This window comes from Drosophila kikkawai, unplaced genomic scaffold (genome assembly GCF_030179895.1).
Source record: "Drosophila kikkawai strain 14028-0561.14 unplaced genomic scaffold, DkikHiC1v2 scaffold_186, whole genome shotgun sequence".
NCBI classification, from domain to species: Eukaryota; Metazoa; Arthropoda; class Insecta; order Diptera; family Drosophilidae; genus Drosophila; species Drosophila kikkawai.
Genome location: NW_027222522.1, coordinates 202309 through 224659, shown reverse-complemented (window position 1 = coordinate 224659; position 22351 = coordinate 202309). Strand labels below are relative to the sequence as shown.

At 64.2% G+C, this 22351-nt stretch overlaps 3 protein-coding genes across 3 annotated transcripts; 1 reads left to right on the top strand and 2 right to left on the bottom strand.

Annotated features, from left to right (window-relative positions):
- Nucleotides 1-978: 978 nt before the first annotated feature.
- LOC138929411 (uncharacterized) lies at nucleotides 979-2969 on the bottom strand. Its single transcript, XM_070288845.1, has 2 exons — nucleotides 2903-2969; nucleotides 979-1367 (listed from the first exon to the last, which is right to left on the bottom strand). Exons 1-2 carry the CDS (start codon nucleotides 2967-2969, stop codon nucleotides 979-981), a joined length of 456 nt encoding a protein of 151 aa, XP_070144946.1.
- Nucleotides 2970-8133: 5164 nt separating this feature from the next.
- On the bottom strand, nucleotides 8134-10305 carry LOC138929410 (uncharacterized). Its single transcript, XM_070288844.1, has 2 exons — nucleotides 10260-10305; nucleotides 8134-8522 (listed from the first exon to the last, which is right to left on the bottom strand). Exons 1-2 carry the CDS (start codon nucleotides 10303-10305, stop codon nucleotides 8134-8136), a joined length of 435 nt encoding a protein of 144 aa, XP_070144945.1.
- A 3449-nt stretch (nucleotides 10306-13754) lies between these two features.
- LOC138929409 (uncharacterized) lies at nucleotides 13755-21085 on the top strand. The gene is made up of 3 exons (XM_070288843.1): nucleotides 13755-13982; nucleotides 20549-20916; nucleotides 20998-21085. The coding sequence occupies exons 1-3, from the start codon at nucleotides 13755-13757 to the stop codon at nucleotides 21083-21085; spliced, it is 684 nt and encodes a 227-aa protein (XP_070144944.1).
- Nucleotides 21086-22351: the final 1266 nt, after the last annotated feature.

Below are 22351 nucleotides of genomic sequence, written 5' to 3'. Positions count from 1 at the left end.
CCAAAGAGCCTTCCCAGTTGGCCGGTCCGGAGCAACACTCGGCCCGTTATCCACCACCGACGCCGGCCCCTGCTCGACGAATCCGCCACGATGGCAGAAGACCGCTCGTTCCAGCACGTCCACGCCGCCGCTTTATCAGCGAGAGGCCCCGTTCCATGGACGAACTCTTCGGGGATTCACCGGACCAGGACGGCGCGGAGTTGCCGATGAGATCTTCGGGCCGGCCCCAGATACGCTGTACTGAAGCCGAAGTGTCACCAGCAGCAGCACCTCGCCGCCCGGAGGTTACGCAGCCGTCGTCGCCCGACGCCGACCTGAAGGGCCGTCGACGAGCCGTCCTCCCTTATCGACGACAGACGAGGACTCTGCAGCCGAAATGCCGCCGGCGGCAGCACCTAGCCGCCCTCCGCTGCCGACCCCCGGCGAATACGCCGCCGCCGCAGTCCGACGGAAAGCCGAGGAGCTGTGCGACGAGCTGTGCTCGTCATCCACCGAGCCTCCCCAGATGGCCGGTCCGGAGCAACACTCGACCCGTTATCCACCACCGACGCCGGCCCCTGCTCGACGAACCCGCCACGATAGCAGAAGACCGCTTGTCCCAGCACGTTCACGCCGCCACCCGTAGGTTACGCAGCCGTCGTCGCCCGACGCCGACCTGAAGGGCCGTCGACGAGCCGTCCTCCCTCATCGACGACCGACAAGGACTCTGCAGCCGAATTGCCGCTGGCAGCAGCACCAAGCCGCCTTCCGCTGCCGACCCCCGGCGAATACGCCGCCGCCGCAGCCCGACGGAAAGCCGAGGAGCTGTGGGACGAGCTGTTTTTTTGTTTTTTTTTTTTTGTATTCGATATATGTTTATTACACTTACAATAGACCTACACTACATATACACATAGTTGGCTTTACAGTTACAGAAGAATTTGAATCGGACGCCCAGCGGTACCGCCGCCTGGCATTGCTTCGTGGGCGCTGTGACCCCTACTCCGTCTGCTCCTTTCGCCTTCGCTCCTGCTCCCTGAGAGACTTCATGACATCCGCGGCGAATGTCGCTGCAGCCTCCCACACACACTGGTCTGCCAACATCAACGGCACCAGTGTCTCTGGCAAGATACTGGACCCTGCTACCGCCTCCAACTTCTGACGCTCGTGGTCAAACCGGTGGCACTCGAACAGCTCGTGCCGCGCGTCCTCGACGACGCCGGAGCCGCACACTGGGCACCAGTCCTCCGTCTCGTGGCCGAATCGCTTAAGGTAGCTGCGGAAGCAGCCATGACCGCTGATCACCTGGGTGAGGTAGAAGTCTACCTGCCCATGCGACCTCTCTACCCAGCTCGTAAGGTTGGGGATGAGCGTGTGCGTCCAGCGTCCTGTTTGCGTCGTCTCTGCTCTAGTCTGCTGGGTTGCTTCCCTTATCTGCGTAGATATCCGCCCTCTCCCGAACGAGCTCCGTCAACGGGACTTGTCCGGCGATGACCAGCGCCGCGTCTTCCGAAATGGTTCGGAAGGCGCACGCGATCCTGACGGCGCACAGCCTATAGGTTGCCTCCACCCCTCGCACGTAGCTTTTTACCTTAGCTGCTTCCGCCCACACTGCGACGAGCTGTGCGACGAGCTGTGCGACGAGCTGTGCGACGAGCTGTGTGACGAGCTGTGCTCGTCATCCACCGAGCCTCCCCAGTTGGCCGGTCCGGAGCAACACTCGGCCCGTAATCGACCACCGACGCCGGCCCCTGCTCGACGAAGCCGCCACTATGGCAGAAGACCGCTTGTCCACACCGCCGCTTCATTAGCGAGTGGCCCCGGTGTGGGCTCATCGCCGCTTCGGCCCGCTGCGGATGGCAACCACACCGCCAGGTCCACGCCCATCGCAGACCGCCCAAGCGCCAGCTGACGAGGAGAAACAGTTAGCCTGGGACCAGGGGCCACCACCATTGGTCCCGCTGCGAGTGGCTACTACACTGCCGCGTCCACTACCATACCAGGCCACCCAAGCGCCTGCCAACGGGGAGAAGCAGCCGCCCTCGGACCAGGAGCCACCGCCACTGGCCCCGCTGCGAGCAGCCGTAGAGGGCTTCGAGCAGATGGCAAACGAGACCGGAATCAACCACCGACGCCGGCCCCTGCTCGACGAATCCGCCACGATGGCAGAAGACCACTCGTCCCAGCACGTCCACGCTGCCGCTTTATCAGCGAGTGGCCCCGGTTCATGAACGACCTCTTCGGGGATTCACCGGTCCAGGACGGCGCGGAGTTTGCCGAGGAGATCTTTGGACCGGGCCCCAGATACGCTGCGCTGCAGCCGAGGTGTCACCGGCAGCAGCACCTAGCCGCCCTCCGCTGCCGTCCCCGGCGAATACGCCGCTGCCCGACGGAAAGCCGAGGAGCTGTGCGACGAGCTGTGCTCGTCATCCACCGAGCCTCCCCAGTCGGCCGGTCCGGAGCAACACTCGGCCTGTAATCGACCACCGACGCCGGCCCCTCCTCCCCTCCACCGCCACTGGTCCCGCTGCGAGCAGCCGTAGAGTGCTTCGGCGACCTTCCACCGAATCTGTTGGAGCAGATGGCCAACGAGACCGGAATCAACCACCGACGCCGGCCCCTGCTCGACGAATCCGCCACGATGGCAGAAGACCACTCGTCCCAGCACGAGTCTCGCCGCCGCTTCATCAGCGAGTGGCCCCGGTCCATGGACGACCTCTTCGGGGATTCACCGGACCAGGACGGCGCAGAGTTGCCGAGTTGGCCGGTCAGGAGCAACACTCGGCCCGTTATCCACCACCGACGCCGGCCCCTGCTCGACAAATCCGCCACGATGGCAGAATACCACTCGTCCCAGCACGGCCACGCCGCTGATTTATCAGCCAGTGGCCCCGGTCCATGGACGACCTCTTCGGAGATTCACCGGACCAGGACGGCGCGGAGTTACCGACGAGATCTTCGGGCCGGGCCCCAGATACGCTGCGCTGCATCGTAGGTGTCAGCGGCAGCAGCACCTCGCCGCCCGGAGGTTACGCAGCCGTCGTCGCCCGACGCCGACCTTAAGGGCCGTCGACGAGCCGTCCTCCCATATCGACGACCGACAAGGACTCAGCAGCCGAAATGCCGCTGGCAGCAGCACCAAGCCGCCCTCCGCTGCCGACCCCCGGCGAATACGCCGCCGCCGCAGCCCGACGGAAAGCCGAGGAGCTGTGCGACGAGCTGTGCTAGTCATCCACCGAGCCTCCCCAGTTGGCCGGTCCGGAGCAACACTCGACCCGTTAACCACCACCGACGCCGGCCCCTGCTCGACGAATCCGCCACGATGGCAGAAGACCGTCCCACCACGTTCACGCCGCTGCCCGTAGGATACGCAGCCGTCGTCGCCCGACGCCGACCTGAAGGGCCGTCGACGAGCCGTCCTCCCTTATCGATGACCGACAAGGACTCTGCAGCCGAAATGCAGCCGGCGGCAGCACCTAGCCGACCTCCGCTGCCGACCCCCGGCGAATACGCCGCCGCCGCAGCCCGACGGAAAGCCGAGGAGATGTGCGACGAGCTGTGCGACGAGCTGTGCGACGAGCTGTGCGACGAGCTGTGCGACGAGCTGTGCGACGAGCTGTGCTCGTCATCCAAAGAGCCTTCCCAGTTGGCCGGTCCGGAGCAACACTCGGCCCGTTATCCACCACCGACGCCGGCCCCTGCTCGACGAATCCGCCACGATGGCAGAAGACCGCTCGTCCCAGCACGTTCACTGCCCGACCTGAAGGGCCGTCGACGAGCCGTCCTTCCTTATCGACGACCAACAAGGACTCTGCAGCCGAAAGGCCGCTGGCAGCAGCACCAAGCCGCCCTCCGCTGCCGACCCCCGGCCAATACGCCGCCGCCGCTGCCCGACGGAAAGCCGAGGAGCTGTGCGAAGACCTGTGCTCGTCATCCACCGAGCCTCCCCAGTTGGCCGGTCCGGAGCAACACTCGGCCCGTTATCCACCACCGACGCCGGCCCCTGCTCGACGAATCCGCCACGATGGCAGAAGACCGCTCGTTCCAGCACGTCCACGCCGCCGCTTTATCAGCGAGAGGCCCCGTTCCATGGACGAACTCTTCGGGGATTCACCGGACCAGGACGGCGCGGAGTTGCCGATGAGATCTTCGGGCCGGCCCCAGATACGCTGTACTGAAGCCGAAGTGTCACCAGCAGCAGCACCTCGCCGCCCGGAGGTTACGCAGCCGTCGTCGCCCGACGCCGACCTGAAGGGCCGTCGACGAGCCGTCCTCCCTTATCGACGACAGACGAGGACTCGGCAGCCGAAATGCCGCCGGCGGCAGCACCTAGCCGCCCTCCGCTGCCGACCCCCGGCGAATACGCCGCCGCAGTCCGACGGAAAGCCGAGGAGCTGTGCGACGAGCTGTGCTCGTCATCCACCGAGCCTCCCCAGATGGCCGGTCCGGAGCAACACTCGACCCGTTATCCACCACCGACGCCGGCCCCTGCTCGACGAACCCGCCACGATAGCAGAAGACCGCTTGTCCAAGCACGTTCACGCCGCCACCCGTAGGTTACGCAGCCGTCGTCGCCCGACGCCGACCTGAAGGGCCGTCGACGAGCCGTCCTCCCTCATCGACGACCGACAAGGACTCTGCAGCCGAATTGCCGCTGGCAGCAGCACCAAGCCGCCTTCCGCTGCCGACCCCCGGCGAATACGCCGCCGCCGCAGCCCGACGGAAAGCCGAGGAGCTGTGGGACGAGCTGTTTTTTTGTTTTTTTTTTTGTATTCGATATATGTTTATTACACTTACAATAGACCTACACTACATATACACATAGTTGGCTTTACAGTTACAGAAGAATTTGAATCGGACGCCCAGCGGTACCGCCGCCTGGCATTGCTTCGTGGGCGCTGTGACCCCTACTCCGTCTGCTCCTTTCGCCTTCGCTCCTGCTCCCTGAGAGACTTCATGACATCCGCGGCGAATGTCGCTGCAGCCTCCCACACACACTGGTCTGCCAACATCAACGGCACCAGTGTCTCTGGCAAGATACTGGACCCTGCTACCGCCTCCAACTTCTGACGCTCGTGGTCAAACCGGTGGCACTCGAACAGCTCGTGCCGCGCGTCCTCGACGACGCCGGAGCCGCACACTGGGCACCAGTCCTCCGTCTCGTGGCCGAATCGCTTAAGGTAGCTGCGGAAGCAGCCATGACCGCTGATCACCTGGGTGAGGTAGAAGTCTACCTGCCCATGCGACCTCTCTACCCAGCTCGTAAGGTTGGGGATGAGCGTGTGCGTCCAGCGTCCTGTTTGCGTCGAGTCCCAGCGATTCTGCCAGTTCTCGAGGCTTCTCCTTCTGGCGGTAATCTTCGACTCTGCTCTAGTCTGCTGGGTTGCTTCCCTGATCTGCGCGGCTGCGTAGATATCCGCCCTCTCCCGAACGAGCTCCGTCAACGGGACTTGTCCGGCGATGACCAGCGCCGCGTCTTCCGAAATGGTTCGGAAGGCGCACGCGATCCTGACGGCGCACAGCCTATAGGTTGCCTCCACCCCTCGCACGTAGCTTTTTACCTTAGCTGCTTCCGCCCACACTGCGACGAGCTGTGCGACGAGCTGTGCTCGTCATCCACCGAGCCTCCCCAGTTGGCCGGTCCGGAGCAACACTCGGCCCGTAATCGACCACCGACGCCGGCCCCTGCTCGACGAAGCCGCCACTATGGCAGAAGACCGCTTGTCCACACCGCCGCTTCATTAGCGAGTGGCCCCGGTGTGGGCTCATCGCCGCTTCGGCCCGCTGCGGATGGCAACCACACCGCCAGGTCCACGCCCATCGCAGACCGCCCAAGCGCCAGCTGACGAGGAGAAACAGTTAGCCTGGGACCAGGGGCCACCACCATTGGTCCCGCTGCGAGTGGCTACTACACTGCCGCGTCCACTACCATACCAGGCCACCCAAGCGCCTGCCAACGGGGAGAAGCAGCCGCCCTCGGACCAGGAGCCACCGCCACTGGCCCCGCTGCGAGCAGCCGTAGAGGGCTTCGAGCAGATGGCAAACGAGACCGGAATCAACCACCGACGCCGGCCCCTGCTCGACGAATCCGCCACGATGGCAGAAGACCACTCGTCCCAGCACGTCCACGCCGCCGCTTTATCAGCGAGTGGCCCCGGTTCATGAACGACCTCTTCGGGGATTCACCGGTCCAGGACGGCGCGGAGTTTGCCGAGGAGATCTTCGGACCGGGCCCCAGATACGCTGCGCTGCAGCCGAGGTGTCACCGGCAGCAGCACCTAGCCGCCCGGAGGTTACGCAGCCGTCGTCGCCCGACGCCGACCTGAAGGGCCGTCGACGAGCCGTCCTCCCTTATCGACGACCGACAAGGACTCTGCAGCCGAAATGCCGCTGGCAGCAGCACCTAGCCGCCCTCCGCTGCCGTCCCCGGCGAATACGCCACTGCCCGACGGAAAGCCGAGGAGCTGTGCGACGAGCTGTGCTCGTCATCCACCGAGCCTCCCCAGTCGGCCGGTCCGGAGCAACACTCGGCCTGTAATCGACCACCGACGCCGGCCCCTCCTCCCCTCCCCCGCCACTGGTCCCGCTGCGAGCAGCCGTAGAGTGCTTCGGCGACCTTCCACCGAATCTGTTGGAGCAGATGGCCAACGAGACCGGAATCAACCACCGACGCCGGCCCCTGCTCGACGAATCCGCCACGATGGCAGAAGACCACTCGTCCCAGCACGAGTCTCGCCGCCGCTTCATCAGCGAGTGGCCCCGGTCCATGGACGACCTCTTCGGGGATTCACCGGACCAGGACGGCGCAGAGTTGCCGAGGAGATCTTCGGGCCGGGCCCCAGATACGCAGCGCTTCAGCCGAGGTGTCACCGGCAGCAGCGCCTAGCCACCCGGAGGGTACGCAGCCGTCGTCGCCCGACGCCGACCTGAAGGGCCGTCGACGAGTCGTCCTCCCTTAACGACGACCGACGAGGACTCTGCAGCCGAAATGCCGCCGGCAGCAGCACCTAGCCGCCCTCCGCTGCCGACCCCCGGCGAATACGCCGCCGCCGCTGCCCGACGGAAAGCCGAGGAGCTGTGCTCGTCATCCACCGAGCCTTCCCAGTCGGCCGGTCCGGCCGGCCACCGACGCCGGCCCCTGCTCGACGAATCCGCCACGATAGCAGAAGACCACTCGTCCCAGCACGTCCATGCCGCTGATTTATCAGCCAGTGGCCCCGGTCCATGGACGACCTCTTCGGGGATTCACCGGACCAGGACGGCGCGGAGTTACCGACGAGATCTTCGGGCCGGGCCCCAGGTACGCTGCGCTGCATCGTAGGTGTCAGCGGCAGCAGCACCTCGCCGCCCGGAGGTTACGCAGCCGTCGTCGCCCGACGCCGACCTGAAGGGCCGTCGACGAGCCGTCCTCCCATATCGACGACCGACAAGGACTCTGCAGCCGAAATGCCGCTGGCAGCAGCACCAAGCCGCCCTCCGCTGCCGACCCCCGGCGAATACGCCGCCGCCGCAGACCGACGGAAAGCCGAGGAGCTGTGCGACGAGCTGTGCTAGTCATCCACCGAGCCTCCCCAGTTGGCCGGTCCGGAGCAACACTCGACCCGTTAACCACCACCGACGCCGGCCCCTGCTCGACGAATCTGCCACGATGGCAGAAGACCGTCCCACCACGTTCACGCCGCCGCCCGTAGGATACGCAGCCGTCGTCTCCCGACGCCGACCTGAAGGGCCGTCGACGAGCCGTCCTCCCTTATCGATGACCGACAAGGACTCTGCAGCCGAAATGCAGCCGGCGGCAGCACCTAACCGACCTCCGCTGCCGCAGACCGACGGAAAGCCGAGGAGATGTGCGACGAGCTGTGCTCGTCATCCAAAGAGCCTTCCCAGTTGGCCGGTCCGGAGCAACACTCGGCCCGTTATCCACCACCGACGCCGGCCCCTGCTCGACGAATCTGCCACGATGGCAGAAGACCGCTCGTCCCAGCACGTTCACTGCCCGACCTGAAGGGCCGTTCGATATTCGATATATGTTTATTACACTTACAATAGACCTACACTACATATACACATAGTTGGCTTTACAGTTACAGAAGAATTTGAATCGGACGCCCAGCGGTACCGCCGCCTGGCATTGCTTCGTGGGCGCTGTGACCCCTACTCCGTCTGCTCCTTTCGCCTTCGCTCCTGCTCCCTGAGAGACTTCATGACATCCGCGGCGAATGTCGCTGCAGCCTCCCACACACACTGGTCTGCCAACATCAACGGCACCAGTGTCTCTGGCAAGATACTGGACCCTGCTACCGCCTCCAACTTCTGACGCTCGTGGTCAAACCGGTGGCACTCGAACAGCATGTGCCGCGCGTCCTCGACGACGCCGGAGCCGCACACTGGGCACCAGTCCTCCGTCTCGTGGCCGAATCGCTTAAGGTAGCTGCGGAAGCAGCCATGACCGCTGATCACCTGGGTGAGGTAGAAGTCTACCTGCCCATGCGACCTCTCTACCCAGCTCGTAAGGTTGGGGATGAGCGTGTGCGTCCAGCGTCCTGTTTTTATTTATTTATTAAGAATAGCAAATATCTGCCATTTTGAATCCATATCCTTACCTCAGACCGGATAAGGAGTGTTTTTTAATGATATGCTCCGACTCACATCAGGTGGTCAGAGGCAAGGATAGGTGTCTTAAAATATTATTTATGTTAAAGTCTAATGACATTTCAAAATATAAAAGAGAGTACATGTCGTTGTAAAGCGAACATAAAACGCGAAAAGGATCGTGTGCCTCGAAATTAGTTTTACAAATATCCAAAGCTATAGGCCGAAAGTAACGTGATGGCCTAGAAGGAACTGAAAAGCGTATTTGCTTAAGAAGATTACTGGAAAAAATATATCCATTTATTAATTTATGCAGGAACATCACGCCATGGCAGGTACGACGATCCTTAAGAGAGGGCAGGTCCAGAAGGCGTAGTCTGTCGGCATACGGAGGAAGGTGGCGATGAGGGTCCCAGTCTAAACCCCGAAGAGCGAACAAAAGGAATTGTTTCTGTACCGATTCGATAAGATCCTGATACTTTGCATATTGAGGGGACCATACGCACGAACAATATTCGAGTATGGGCCGAACCAGGGATATATATAAAAGTTTTGTAGTGTAGGGATCATCGAATTCCTTAGACCATCGTTTTACGAAAGCAAAAACTCCCTTTGCTTTACCAACAATTATACCGATGTGATCGGTGAAGCTCAAGTTGTGGGTAAATAGAACACCAAGATCCGTTACAGAGTGGATACGTTCAAGAACACTCGTGCCTAAGGAATAGTTAGCCTGGAAACAATTTCTGCGGTAAAACGACATGTATTTACATTTGGAGTTGTTGAGAAACAATAAATTGTGAGTGCACCAGGACATCATGTTGTTTAAATCAGCTTGCAAGAGCTGAGCAGAGTCAGGATTCACAAGAGGCAAACATAGTTTTACGTCATCAGCATACATCAAGACGTAAGAGTGGAGAATAACTTGGGGCAGATCATTTATAAAAATGCCAAATAGAAGAGGACCGAGGTGGCTCCCTTGAGGAACGCCAGAAGTCACGTGAACAAGGTTTGAGAATGAACCCTTGAATGCAACTCTTTGAGTACGGTTCGACAAATATGTAGAAATCCACTTGATCAACGTAACCGGAAAACCCAACAGACAAAGTTTCTTCAGCAGTAATTGATGATTCACCGAATCGAAAGCTTTGCTGAAATCTGTAAAGATAACATCGGTTTGGGTGTTATTTTTAAATGCGTTTCTAATGACAGCAACAAACTCAAGGAGATTTGTAGACGTTGATTTACGTTTCATGAAGCCATGCTGTGAGGGGGACATTATTGAGCTACATTGGTGCTGAAGCTGAGTAGTAATTAGAAATTCGAATAATTTGGGAATCGCACTAAGTTTTGCAATACCTCTATAGTGCTCAATATTAGATTTACTGCCCTTTTTATGAAGCGGAATGATAAACGATTCTTTCCAAACTTTGGGGAAAAACGAATGCTGAAGTGATAACTGAAAAAGTCTAGACAATGGTCTACATAATGAGCTGGCACAATTCCTCAGAACACAGCTAGGTACAAGATCTGGACCAGAGGAAAAGGAAAGTTTGATTGTTCTAAGATTATGAAGAACATCATCTTCGCTGATTACAGGCATAAAAATGCAATTGGAATGCGGGAGTGGAAAAGAATACTCTGAGTTATTATCGAAATTAGTTTGTGAGTATGTAGTCTGGAAGAACTTTGCGAACAGGTTCGCGATATCAGGCTCATTGGAAGCGGAGGCATTATCGAGGAAGCGGAGGCAGTCCCAGCGATTCTGCCAGTTCTCGAGGCTTCTCCTTCTGGCGGTAATCTTCGACTCTGCTCTAGTCTGCTGGGTTGCTTCCCTGATCTGCGCAGCTGCGTAGATATCCGCCCTCTCCCGAACGAGCTCCGTCAACGGGACTTGTCCGGCGATGACCAGCGCCGCGTCTTCCGAAATGGTTCGGAAGGCGCACGCGATCCTGACGGCGCACAGCCTATAGGTTGCCTCCACCCCTCGCACGTAGCTTTTTACCTTAGCTGCTTCCGCCCACACTGCGACGAGCTGTGCGACGAGCTGTGCTCGTCATCCACCGAGCCTCCCCAGTTGGCCGGTCCGGAGCAACACTCGGCCCGTAATCGACCACCGACGCCGGCCCCTGCTCGACGAAGCCGCCACTATGGCAGAAGACCGCTTGTCCACACCGCCGCTTCATTAGCGAGTGGCCCCGGTGTGGTCTCATCGCCGCTTCGGCCCGCTGCGGATAGCAACCACACCGCCACGTCCACGCCCATCCCAGACCGCCCAAGCGCCAGCTGACAAGGAGAAACAGCCACCCTCGGACCAGGGGCCCCCCCCATTGGTCCCGCTGCGAGTGGCTACTACATGGCTGCGTCCACTACCATACCAGGCCACCCAAGCGCCTGCCAACGGGGAGAAGCAGCCGCCCTCGGACCAGGAGCCACCGCCACTGGCCCCGCTGCGAGCAGCCGTAGAGGGCTTCGAGCAGATGGCAAACGAGACCGGAATCAACCACCGACGCCGGCCCCTGCTCGACGAATCCGCCACGATGGCAGAAGACCGCTTGTCCACACCGCAGCTTCATTAGCGAGTGGCCCCGGTGTGGGCTCATCGCCGCTTCGGCCCGCTGCGGATGGCAACCACACCGCCAGGTCCACGCCCATCGCAGACCGCCCAAGCGCCAGCTGACGAGGAGAAACAGTTAGCCTGGGACCAGGGGCCACCACCATTGGTCCCGCTGCGAGTGGCTACTACACTGCCGCGTCCACTACCATACCAGGCCACCCAAGCGCCTGCCAACGGGGAGAAGCAGCCGCCCTCGGACCAGGAGCCACCGCCACTGGCCCCGCTGCGAGCAGCCGTAGAGGGCTTCGAGCAGATGGCAAACGAGACCGGAATCAACCACCGACGCCGGCCCCTGCTCGACGAATCCGCCACGATGGCAGAAGACCACTCGTCCCAGCACGTCCACGCCGCCGCTTTATCAGCGAGTGGCCCCGGTTCATGAACGACCTCTTCGGGGATTCACCGGTCCAGGACGGCGCGGAGTTTGCCGAGGAGATCTTCGGACCGGGCCCCAGATACGCTGCGCTGCAGCCGAGGTGTCACCGGCAGCAGCACCTAGCCGCCCGGAGGTTACGCAGCCGTCGTCGCCCGACGCCGACCTGAAGGGCCGTCGACGAGCCGTCCTCCCTTATCGACGACCGACAAGGACTCTGCAGCCGAAATGCCGCTGGCAGCAGCACCTAGCCGCCCTCCGCTGCCGTCCCCGGCGAATACGCCGCTGCCCGACGGAAAGCCGAGGAGCTGTGCGACGAGCTGTGCTCGTCATCCACCGAGCCTCCCCAGTCGGCCGGTCCGGAGCAACACTCGGCCTGTAATCGACCACCGACGCCGGCCCCTCCTCCCCTCCACCGCCACTGGTCCCGCTGCGAGCAGCCGTAGAGTGCTTCGGCGACCTTCCACCGAATCTGTTGGAGCAGATGGCCAACGAGACCGGAATCAACCACCGACGCCGGCCCCTGCTCGACGAATCCGCCACGATGGCAGAAGACCACTCGTCCCAGCACGAGTCTCGCCGCCGCTTCATCAGCGAGTGGCCCCGGTCCATGGACGACCTCTTCGGGGATTCACCGGACCAGGACGGCGCAGAGTTGCCGAGGAGATCTTCGGGCCGGGCCCCAGATACGCAGCGCTTCAGCCGAGGTGTCACCGGCAGCAGCGCCTAGCCACCCGGAGGGTACGCAGCCGTCGTCGCCCGACGCCGACCTGAAGGGCCGTCGACGAGTCGTCCTCCCTTAACGACGACCGACGAGGACTCTGCAGCCGAAATGCCGCCGGCAGCAGCACCTAGCCGCCCTCCGCTGCCGACCCCCGGCGAATACGCCGCCGCCGCTGCCCGACGGAAAGCCGAGGAGCTGCGCTCGTCATCCACCGAGCCTTCCCAGTCGGCCGGTCCGGCCGGCCACCGACGCCGGCCCCTGCTCGACGAATCCGCCACGATGGCAGAAGACCACTCGTCCCAGCACGTCCATGCCGCTGATTTATCAGCCAGTGGCCCCGGTCCATGGACGACCTCTTCGGGGATTCACCGGACCAGGACGGCGCGGAGTTACCGACGAGATCTTCGGGCCGGGCCCCAGATACGCTGCGCTGCATCGTAGGTGTCAGCGGCAGCAGCACCTCGCCGCCCGGAGGTTACGCAGCCGTCGTCGCCCGACGCCGACCTGAAGGGCCGTCGACGAGCCGTCCTCCCATATCGACGACCGACAAGGACTCTGCAGCCGAAATGCCGCTGGCAGCAGCACCAAGCCGCCCTCCGCTGCCGACCCCCGGCGAATACGCCGCCGCCGCAGCCCGACGGAAAGCCGAGGAGCTGTGCGACGAGCTGTGCTAGTCATCCACCGAGCCTCCCCAGTTGGCCGGTTCGGAGCAACACTCGACCCGTTAACCACCACCGACGCCGGCCCCTGCTCGACGAATCTGCCACGATGGCAGAAGACCGTCCCACCACGTTCACGCCGCCACCCGTAGGATACGCAGCCGTCGTCTCCCGACGCCGACCTGAAGGGCCGTCGACGAGCCGTCCTCCCTTATCGATGACCGACAAGGACTCTGCAGCCGAAATGCAGCCGGCGGCAGCACCTAGCCGACCTCCGCTGCCGCAGACCGACGGAAAGCCGAGGAGATGTGCGACGAGCTGTGCTCGTCATCCAAAGAGCCTTCCCAGTTGGCCGGTCCGGAGCAACACTCGGCCCGTTATCCACCACCGACGCCGGCCCCTGCTCGACGAATCCGCCACGATGGCAGAAGACCGCTCGTCCCAGCACGTTCACTGCCCGACCTGAAGGGCCGTCGACGAGCCGTCCTTCCTTATCGACGACCGACAAGGACTCTGCAGCCGAAATGCCGCTGGCAGCAGCACCAAGCCGCCCTCCGCTGCGGACCCCCGGCGAATACGCCGCCGCCGCAGCCCGACGGAAAGCCGAGGAGCTTTGCGACGAGCTGTGCTCGTCATCCACCGAGCCTCCCCAGTTGGCCGGTCCGGAGCAACACTCGGCCCGTTATCCACCACCGACGCCGGCCCCTGCTCGACGAATCCGCCACGATGGCAGAAGACCGCTCGTCCACGCCGCCGCTTCATTAGCGAGTGGCCCCGTTGTGGGCTCATCGCCGCTTCGGCCCGCTGCGGATGGCAACCACACCGGCACGTCCACAGCCATCCCAGACCGCCCAAGCGCCAGCTGACGAGGAGAAACAGCCACCCTCGGACCAGGGGCCACCACCATTGGTCCCGCTGCAAGTGGCTACTACACTGCCGCGTCCACTACCATCCCAGGCCACCCCAGCGTCTGCCAACGGGGAGAAGCAGCCGCCCTCGGACCAGGAGCCACCGCCAGTGGCCCCGCTGCGAACAGCCGTAGAGTGCTTCGGCGACCTTCCACCGAATCTGTTCGAGAAGATGGCCAACGAGACCGTAATCGACCACCGACGGCGGCCCCTGCTCGATGAAGCCGCCACGATGGCAGAAGACCGCTCGTCCCAGCACGTCCACGCCGCCGCTTTATCAGCGAATGGGCCCGGTCCATGGACGACCTCTTCGGGGATTCACCGGACCAGGACGGCGCGGAGTTGCCGACGAGATCTTCGGGCCGGGCCCCAGATACGCTGCGCTGCAGCCGAGGTGTCACCGGCAGCATCACCTAGCCGCCCGGAGGTTACGCAGCCGTCGTCGCCCGACGCCGACCTGAAGGGCCGTCGACGAGCCGTCCTCCCTTATCGACGACCGACAAGGACTCTGCAGCCGAAATGCCGCTGGCAGCAGCACCAAGCCGCCCGCCGCTGCCGACCCCCGGCGAATACGCCGCCGCCGCAGCCCGACGGAAAGCCGAGGAGCTTTGCGACGAGCTGTGCTCGTCATCCACCGAGCCTCCCCAGTTGGCCGGTCCGGAGCAACACTCGGCCCGTTATCCACCACCGACGCCGGTCCCTGCTCGACGAATCCGCCACGATGGCAGAAGACCGCTCGTCCACACCGCCGCTTCATTAGCGAGTGGCCCCAGTGTGGGCTCATCGCCGCTTCGGCCCGTTGCGGATGGCAACCACACCGCCACGTCCACGCCCATCCCAGACCGCTCAAGCGCCAGCTGACGAGGAGAAGCAGCCGCCCTCGGACCAGGAGCCACCGCCACTGGCCCCGCTGCGAACAGCCGTAGAGTGCTTCGGCGACCTTCCACCGAATCTGTTCGAGCAGATGGTCAACGAGACCGGAATCAACCACCGACGCCGGCACCTGCTCGTCGAATCCGCCACGATGGCAGAAGACCGGTCGTCCCAGCACGATCACGCCGCCGCCCGTAGGTTACGCAGCCGTCGTCGCCCAACGCCGACCTGAAGGGCCGTCGACGAGCCGTCCTTCCTTATCGACGACCAACAAGGACTCTGCAGCCGAAATGCCGCTGGCAGCAGCACCAAGCCGCCCTCCGCTGCCGACCCCCGGCGAATACGCCGCCGCCGCTGCCCGACGGAAAGCCGAGGAGCTGTGCGACGAGCTGTGCTCGTCATCCACCGAGCCTCCCCAGTTGGCCGGTCCGGAGCAACACTCGGCCCGTTATCCACCACCGACGCCGGCCCCTGCTCGACGAATCCGCCACGATGGCAGAAGACCACTCGTCCCAGCACGTCCACGCCGCTGATTTATCAGCGAGTGGCCCCGGTCCATGAACGACCTTTTCGGGGATTCACCGGACCAGAACGGCGCGGAGTTACCGACGAGATCTTCGGGCCGGGCCCCAGATAGGCTGCGCTGCATCGTAGGTGTCACCGGCAGCAGCACCTAGCCGCCCGGAGGTTACGCAGCCGTCGTCGCCCGACGCCGACCAGTTGGCCGGTCAGGAGCAACACTCGGCCCGTTATCCACCACCGACGCCGGCCCCTGCTCGACGAATCCGCCACGATGGCAGAAGACCACTCGTCCCAGCACGTCCACGCCGCTGATTTATCAGCCAGTGGCCCCGGTCCATGGACGACCTCTTCGGAGATTCACCGGACCAGGACGGCGCGGAGTTACCGACGAGATCTTCGGGCCGGGCCCCAGATACGCTGCGCTGCCGCCGAGGTGTCACCGGCAGCATCACCTAGCCGCCCGGAGGTTACGCAGCCGTCATCGCCCGACGCCGACCTTAAGGGCCGTCGACGAGCCGTCCTCCCATATCGACGACCGACAAGGACTCTGCAGCCGAAATGCCGCTGGCAGCAGCACCAAGCCGCCCTCCGCTGCCGACCCCCGGCGAATACGCCGCCGCCGCAGCCCGACGGAAAGCCGAGGAGCTGTGCGACGAGCTGTGCTAGTCATCCACCGAGCCTCCCCAGTTGGCCGGTTCGGAGCAACACTCGACCCGTTAACCACCACCGACGCCGGCCCCTGCTCGACGAATCCGCCACGATGGCAGAAGACCGCTCGTTCCAGCACGTCCACGCCGCCGCTTTATCAGCGAGAGGCCCCGTTCCATGGACGAACTCTTCGGGGATTCACCGGACCAGGACGGCGCGGAGTTGCCGATGAGATCTTCGGGCCGGCCCCAGATACGCTGTACTGAAGCCGAGGTGTCACCAGCAGCAGCACCTCGCCGCCCGGAGGTTACGCAGCCGTCGTCGCCCGACGCCGACCTGAAGGGCCGTCGACGAGCCGTCCTCCCTTATCGATGACCGACAAGGACTCTGCAGCCGAAATGCAGCCGGCGGCAGCACCTAGCCGACCTCCGCTGCCGACCCCCGGCGAATACGCCGCCGCCGCAGCCCGACGGAAAGCCGAGGAGATGTGCGACGAGCTGTGCTCGTCATCCAAAGAGCCTTTCCAGTTGGCCGGTCCGGAGCAACACTCGGCCCGTTATCCACCACCGACGCCGGCCCCTGCTCGACGAATCCGCCACGATAGCAGAAGACCGCTCGTCCCAGCACGTTCACTGCCCGACCTGAAGGGCCGTCGACGAGCCGTCCTTCCTTATCGACGACCAACAAGGACTCTGCAGCCGAAATGCCGCTGGCAGCAGCACCAAGCCGCCCTCCGCTGCCGACCCCCGGCGAATACGCCGCCGCCGCTGCCCGACGGAAAGCCGAGGAGCTGTGCGAAGACCTGTGCTCGTCATCCACCGAGCCTCCCCAGTTGGCCGGTCAGGAGCAACACTCGGCCCGTTATCCACCACCGACGCCGGCCCCTGCTCGACGAATCCGCCACGATGGCAGAAGACCACTCGTCCCAGCACGTCCACGCCGCTGATTTATCAGCCAGTGGCCGCGGTCCATGGACGACCTCTTCGGAGATTCACCGGACCAGGACGGCGCGGAGTTACCGACGAGATCTTCGGGCCGGGCCCCAGATACGCTGCGCTGCCGCCGAGGTGTCACCGGCAGCATCACCTAGCCGCCCGGAGGTTACGCAGCCGTCATCGCCCGACGCCGACCTTAAGGGCCGTCGACGAGCCGTCCTCCCATATCGACGACCGACAAGGACTCTGCAGCCGAAATGCCGCTGGCAGCAGCACCAAGCCGCCCTCCGCTGCCGACCCCCGGCGAATACGCCGCCGCCGCAGCCCGACGGAAAGCCGAGGAGCTGTGCGACGAGCTGTGCTAGTCATCCACCGAGCCTCCCCAGTTGGCCGGTCCGGAGCAACACTCGGCCCGTTATCCACCACCGACGCCGGCCCCTGCTCGACGAATCCGCCACGATGGCAGAAGACCGCTCGTTCCAGCACGTCCACGCCGCCGCTTTATCAGCGAGAGGCCCCGTTCCATGGACGAACTCTTCGGGGATTCACCGGACCAGGACGGCGCGGAGTTGCCGATGAGATCATCGGGCCGGCCCCAGATGCGCTGGACTGAAGCCGAGGTGTCACCAGCAGCAGCACCTCGCCGCCCGGAGGTTACGCAGCCGTCGTCGCCCGACGCCGACCTGAAGGGCCGTCGACGAGCCGTCCTCCCTTATCGACGATAGACGAGGACTCTGCAGCCGAAATGCCGCCGGCGGCAGCACCTAGCCGCCCTCCGCTGCCGACCCCCGGCGAATACGCCGCCGCCGCAGTCCGACGGAAAGCCGAGGAGCTGTGCGACGAGCTGCGCTCGTCATCCACCGAGCCTCCCCAGATGGCCGGTCCGGAGCAACACTCGACCAGTTATCCACCACCGACGCCGGCCCCTGCTCGACGAATCCGCCACGATAGCAGAAGACCGCTCGTCCCAGCACGTTCACTGCCCGACCTGAAGGGCCGTCGACGAGCCGTCCTTCCTTATCGACGACCAACAAGGACTCTGCAGCCGAAATGCCGCTGGCAGCAGCACCAAGCCGCCCTCCGCTGCCGACCCCCGGCGAATACGCCGCCGCCGCTGCCCGACGGAAAGCCGAGGAGCTGTGCGAAGACCTGTGCTCGTCATCCACCGAGCCTCCCCAGTTGGCCGGTCCGGAGCAACACTCGGCCCGTTATCCACCACCGACGCCGGCCCCTGCTCGACGAATCCGCCACGATGGCAGAAGACCGCTCGTTCCAGCACGTCCACGCCGCCGCTTTATCAGCGAGAGGCCCCGTTCCATGGACGAACTCTTCGGGGATTCACCGGACCAGGACGGCGCGGAGTTGCCGATGAGATCTTCGGGCCGGCCCCAGATACGCTGTACTGAAGCCGAGGTGTCACCAGCAGCAGCACCTCGCCGCCCGGAGGTTACGCAGCCGTCGTCGCCCGACGCCGACCTGAAGGGCCGTCGACGAGCCGTCCTCCCTTATCGATGACCGACAAGGACTCTGCAGCCGAAATGCCGCCGGCGGCAGCACCTAGCCGCCCTCCGCTGCCGACCCCCGGCGAATACGCCGCCGCCGCAGTCCGACGGAAAGCCGAGGAGCTGTGCGACGAGCTGTGCTCGTCATCCAAAGAGCCTTTCCAGTTGGCCGGTCCGGAGCAACACTCGGCCAGTTATCCACCACCGACGCCGGCCCCTGCTCGACGAATCCGCCACGATGGCAGAAGACCGCTCGTCCCAGCACGTTCACTGCCCGACCTGAAGGGCCGTCGACGAGCCGTCCTTCCTTATCGACGACCAACAAGGACTCTGCAGCCGAAATGCCGCTGGCAGCAGCACCAAGCCGCCCTCCGCTGCCGACCCCCGGCGAATACGCCGCCGCCGCTGCCCGACGGAAAGCCGAGGAGCTGTGCGAAGACCTGTGCTCGTCATCCACCGAGCCTCCCCAGTTGGCCGGTCCGGAGCAACACTCGGCCCGTTATCCACCACCGACGCCGGCCCCTGCTCGACGAATCCGCCACGATGGCAGAAGACCGCTCGTTCCAGCACGTCCACGCCGCCGCTTTATCAGCGAGAGGCCCCGTTCCATGGACGAACTCTTCGGGGATTCACCGGACCAGGACGGCGCGGAGTTGCCGATGAGATCATCGGGCCGGCCCCAGATACGCTGGACTGAAGCCGAGGTGTCACCAGCAGCAGCACCTCGCCGCCCGGAGGTTACGCAGCCGTCGTCGCCCGACGCCGACCTGAAGGGCCGTCGACGAGCCGTCCTCCCTTATCGACGATAGACGAGGACTCTGCAGCCGAAATGCCGCCGGCGGCAGCACCTAGCCGCCCTCCGCTGCCGACCCCCGGCGAATACGCCGCCGCCGCAGTCCGACGGAAAGCCGAGGAGCTGTGCGACGAGCTGTGCTCGTCATCCACCGAGCCTCCCCAGATGGCCGGTCCGGAGCAACACTCGACCCGTTATCCACCACCGACGCCGGCCCCTGCTCGACGAATCCGCCACGATAGCAGAAGACCGCTCGTCCCAGCACGTTCACTGCCCGACCTGAAGGGCCGTCGACGAGCCGTCCTTCCTTATCGACGACCAACAAGGACTCTGCAGCCGAAATGCCGCTGGCAGCAGCACCAAGCCGCCCTCCGCTGCCGACCCCCGGCGAATACGCCGCCGCCGCTGCCCGACGGAAAGCCGAGGAGCTGTGCGAAGACCTGTGCTCGTCATCCACCGAGCCTCCCCAGTTGGCCGGTCCGGAGCAACACTCGGCCCGTTATCCACCACCGACGCCGGCCCCTGCTCGACGAATCCGCCACGATGGCAGAAGACCGCTCGTTCCAGCACGTCCACGCCGCCGCTTTATCAGCGAGAGGCCCCGTTCCATGGACGAACTCTTCGGGGATTCACCGGACCAGGACGGCGCCGAGTTGCCGATGAGATCATCGGGCCGGCCCCAGATACGCTGGACTGAAGCCGAGGTGTCACCAGCAGCAGCACCTCGCCGCCCGGAGGTTACGCAGCCGTCGTCGCCCGACGCCGACCTGAAGGGCCGTCGACGAGCCGTCCTCCCTTATCGACGACAGACGAGGACTCTGCAGCCGAAATGCCGCCGGCGGCAGCACCTAGCCGCCCTCCGCTGCCGACCCCCGGCGAATACGCCGCCGCCGCAGTCCGACGGAAAGCCGAGGAGCTGTGCGACGAGCTGTGCTCGTCATCCACCGAGCCTCCCCAGATGGCCGGTCCGGAGCAACACTCGACCCGTTATCCACCACCGACGCCGGCCCCTGCTCGACGAATCCGCCACGATAGCAGAAGACCGCTCGTCCCAGCACGTTCACGCCGCCACCCGTAGGTTACGCAGCTGTCGTCGCCCGACGCCGACCTGAAGGGCCGTCGACGAGCCGTCCTCCCTCATCGACGACCGACAAGGACTCTGCAGCCGAATTGCCGCTGGCAGCAGCACCAAGCCGCCTTCCGCTGCCGACCCCCGGCGAATACGCCGCCGCCGCAGCCCGACGGAAAGCCGAGGAGCTGTGCGACGAGCTGTGCGACGAGCTGTGCTCGTCATCCACCGAGCCTCCCCTGTTGGCCGGTCCGGAGCAACACTCGGCCCGTAATCGACCACCGACGCCGGCCCCTGCTCGACGAAGCCGCCACTATGGCAGAAGACCGCTTGTCCACACCGCCGCTTCATTAGCGAGTGGCCCCGGTGTGGGCTCATCGCCGCTTCGGCCCGCTGCGGATGGCAACCACACCGCCAGGTCCACGCCCATCGCAGACCGCTCAAGCGCCAGCTGACGAGGAGAAACAGTTAGCCTGGGACCAGGGGCCACCACCATTGGTCCCGCTGCGAGTGACTACTACACTGCCGCGTCCACTACCATACCAGGCCACCCAAGCGCCTGCCAATGGGGAGAAGCAGCCGCCCTCGGACCAGGAGCCACCGCCACTAGCCCCGTTGCGAGCAGCCGTAGAGGGCTTCGAGCAGATGGCAAACGAGACCGGAATCAACCACCGACGCCGGCCCCTGCTCGACGAATCCGCCACGATGGCAGAAGACCACTCGTCCCAGCACGTCCACGCCGCCGCTTTATCAGCGAGTGGCCCCGGTTCATGAACGACCTCTTCGGGGATTCACCGGACCAGGACGGCTCGGAGTTTGCCGAGGAGATCTTCGGACCGGGCCCCAGATACGCTGCGCTGCAGCCGAGGTGTCACCGGCAGCAGCACCTAGCCGCCCGGAGGTTACGCAGCCGTCGTCGCCCGACGCCGACCTGAAGGGCCGTCGACGAGCCGTCCTCCCTTATCGACGACCGACAAGGACTCTGCAGTCGAAATGCCGCTGGCAGCAGCACCTAGCCGCCCTCCGCTGCCGACCCCCGGCGAATACGCCGCCGCCGCTGCCCGACGGAAAGCCGAGGAGCTGTGCGACGAGCTGTGCTCGTCATCCACCGAGCCTCCCCAGTCGGCCGGTCCGGAGCAACACTCGGCCTGTAATCGACCACCGACGCCGGCCCCTCCTCCCCTCCACCGCCACTGGTCCCGCTGCGAGCAGCCGTAGAGTGCTTCGGCGACCTTTCAGCGAATCTGTTGGAGAAAATGGCCAACGAGACCGGAATCAACCACTGACACCGGCCCCTGCTCGACGAATCCGCCACGATGGCAGAAGACCACCTAGCCGCCCGGAGGTTACGCAGCCGTCGTCGCCCGACGCCGACCTGAAGGGCCGTCGACGAGTCGTCCTCCCTTATCGACGACCGACGAGGACTCTGCAGCCGAAATGCCGCCGGCAGCAGCACCTAGCCGCCCTCCGCTGCCGACCCCCGGCGAATACGCCGCCGCCGCTGCCCGACGGAAAGCCGAGGAGCTGTGCTCGTCATCCACCGAGCCTTCCCAGTCGGCCGGTCCGGAGCAACACTCCAACCCTAATCGACCACCGACGCCGACCCCTGCTCGACGAATCCGCCACGATGGCGGAAGACCACCCGTCGGCAGAAGACCACCCGTCCCAGCACGTCCACGCCGCCGCTTCATCAGCGAGTGGCCCCGGTTCATGGACGACCTCTTCGGGGATTCACCGGACCAGGACGGCGCGGAGTTGGCGAGGAGATCTTCGGACCGGGCCCCAGATACGCTGCGCTTCAGCCGAGGTGTCACCGGCAGCAGCACCTAGCCGCCCGGAGGGTACGCAGCCGTCGTCGCCCGACGCCGACCTGAAGGGCCGTCGACGAGTCGTCCTCCCTTATCGACGACCGACGAGGACTCTGCAGCCGAAATGCCGCCGGCAGCAGCACCTAGCCGCCCTCCGCTGCCGACCCCCGGCGAATACGCCGCCGCCGCTGCCCGACGGAAAGCCGAGGAGCTGTGCGACGAGCTGTGCTCGTCATCCACCGAGCCCTCCCAGTCGGCCGGTCCGGAGCAACACTCGCACCCAAGTCGACCACCGCCACGATGGCAGAAGACTGCTCGTCCACACCGCCGCTTCATTAGCGAGTGGCCC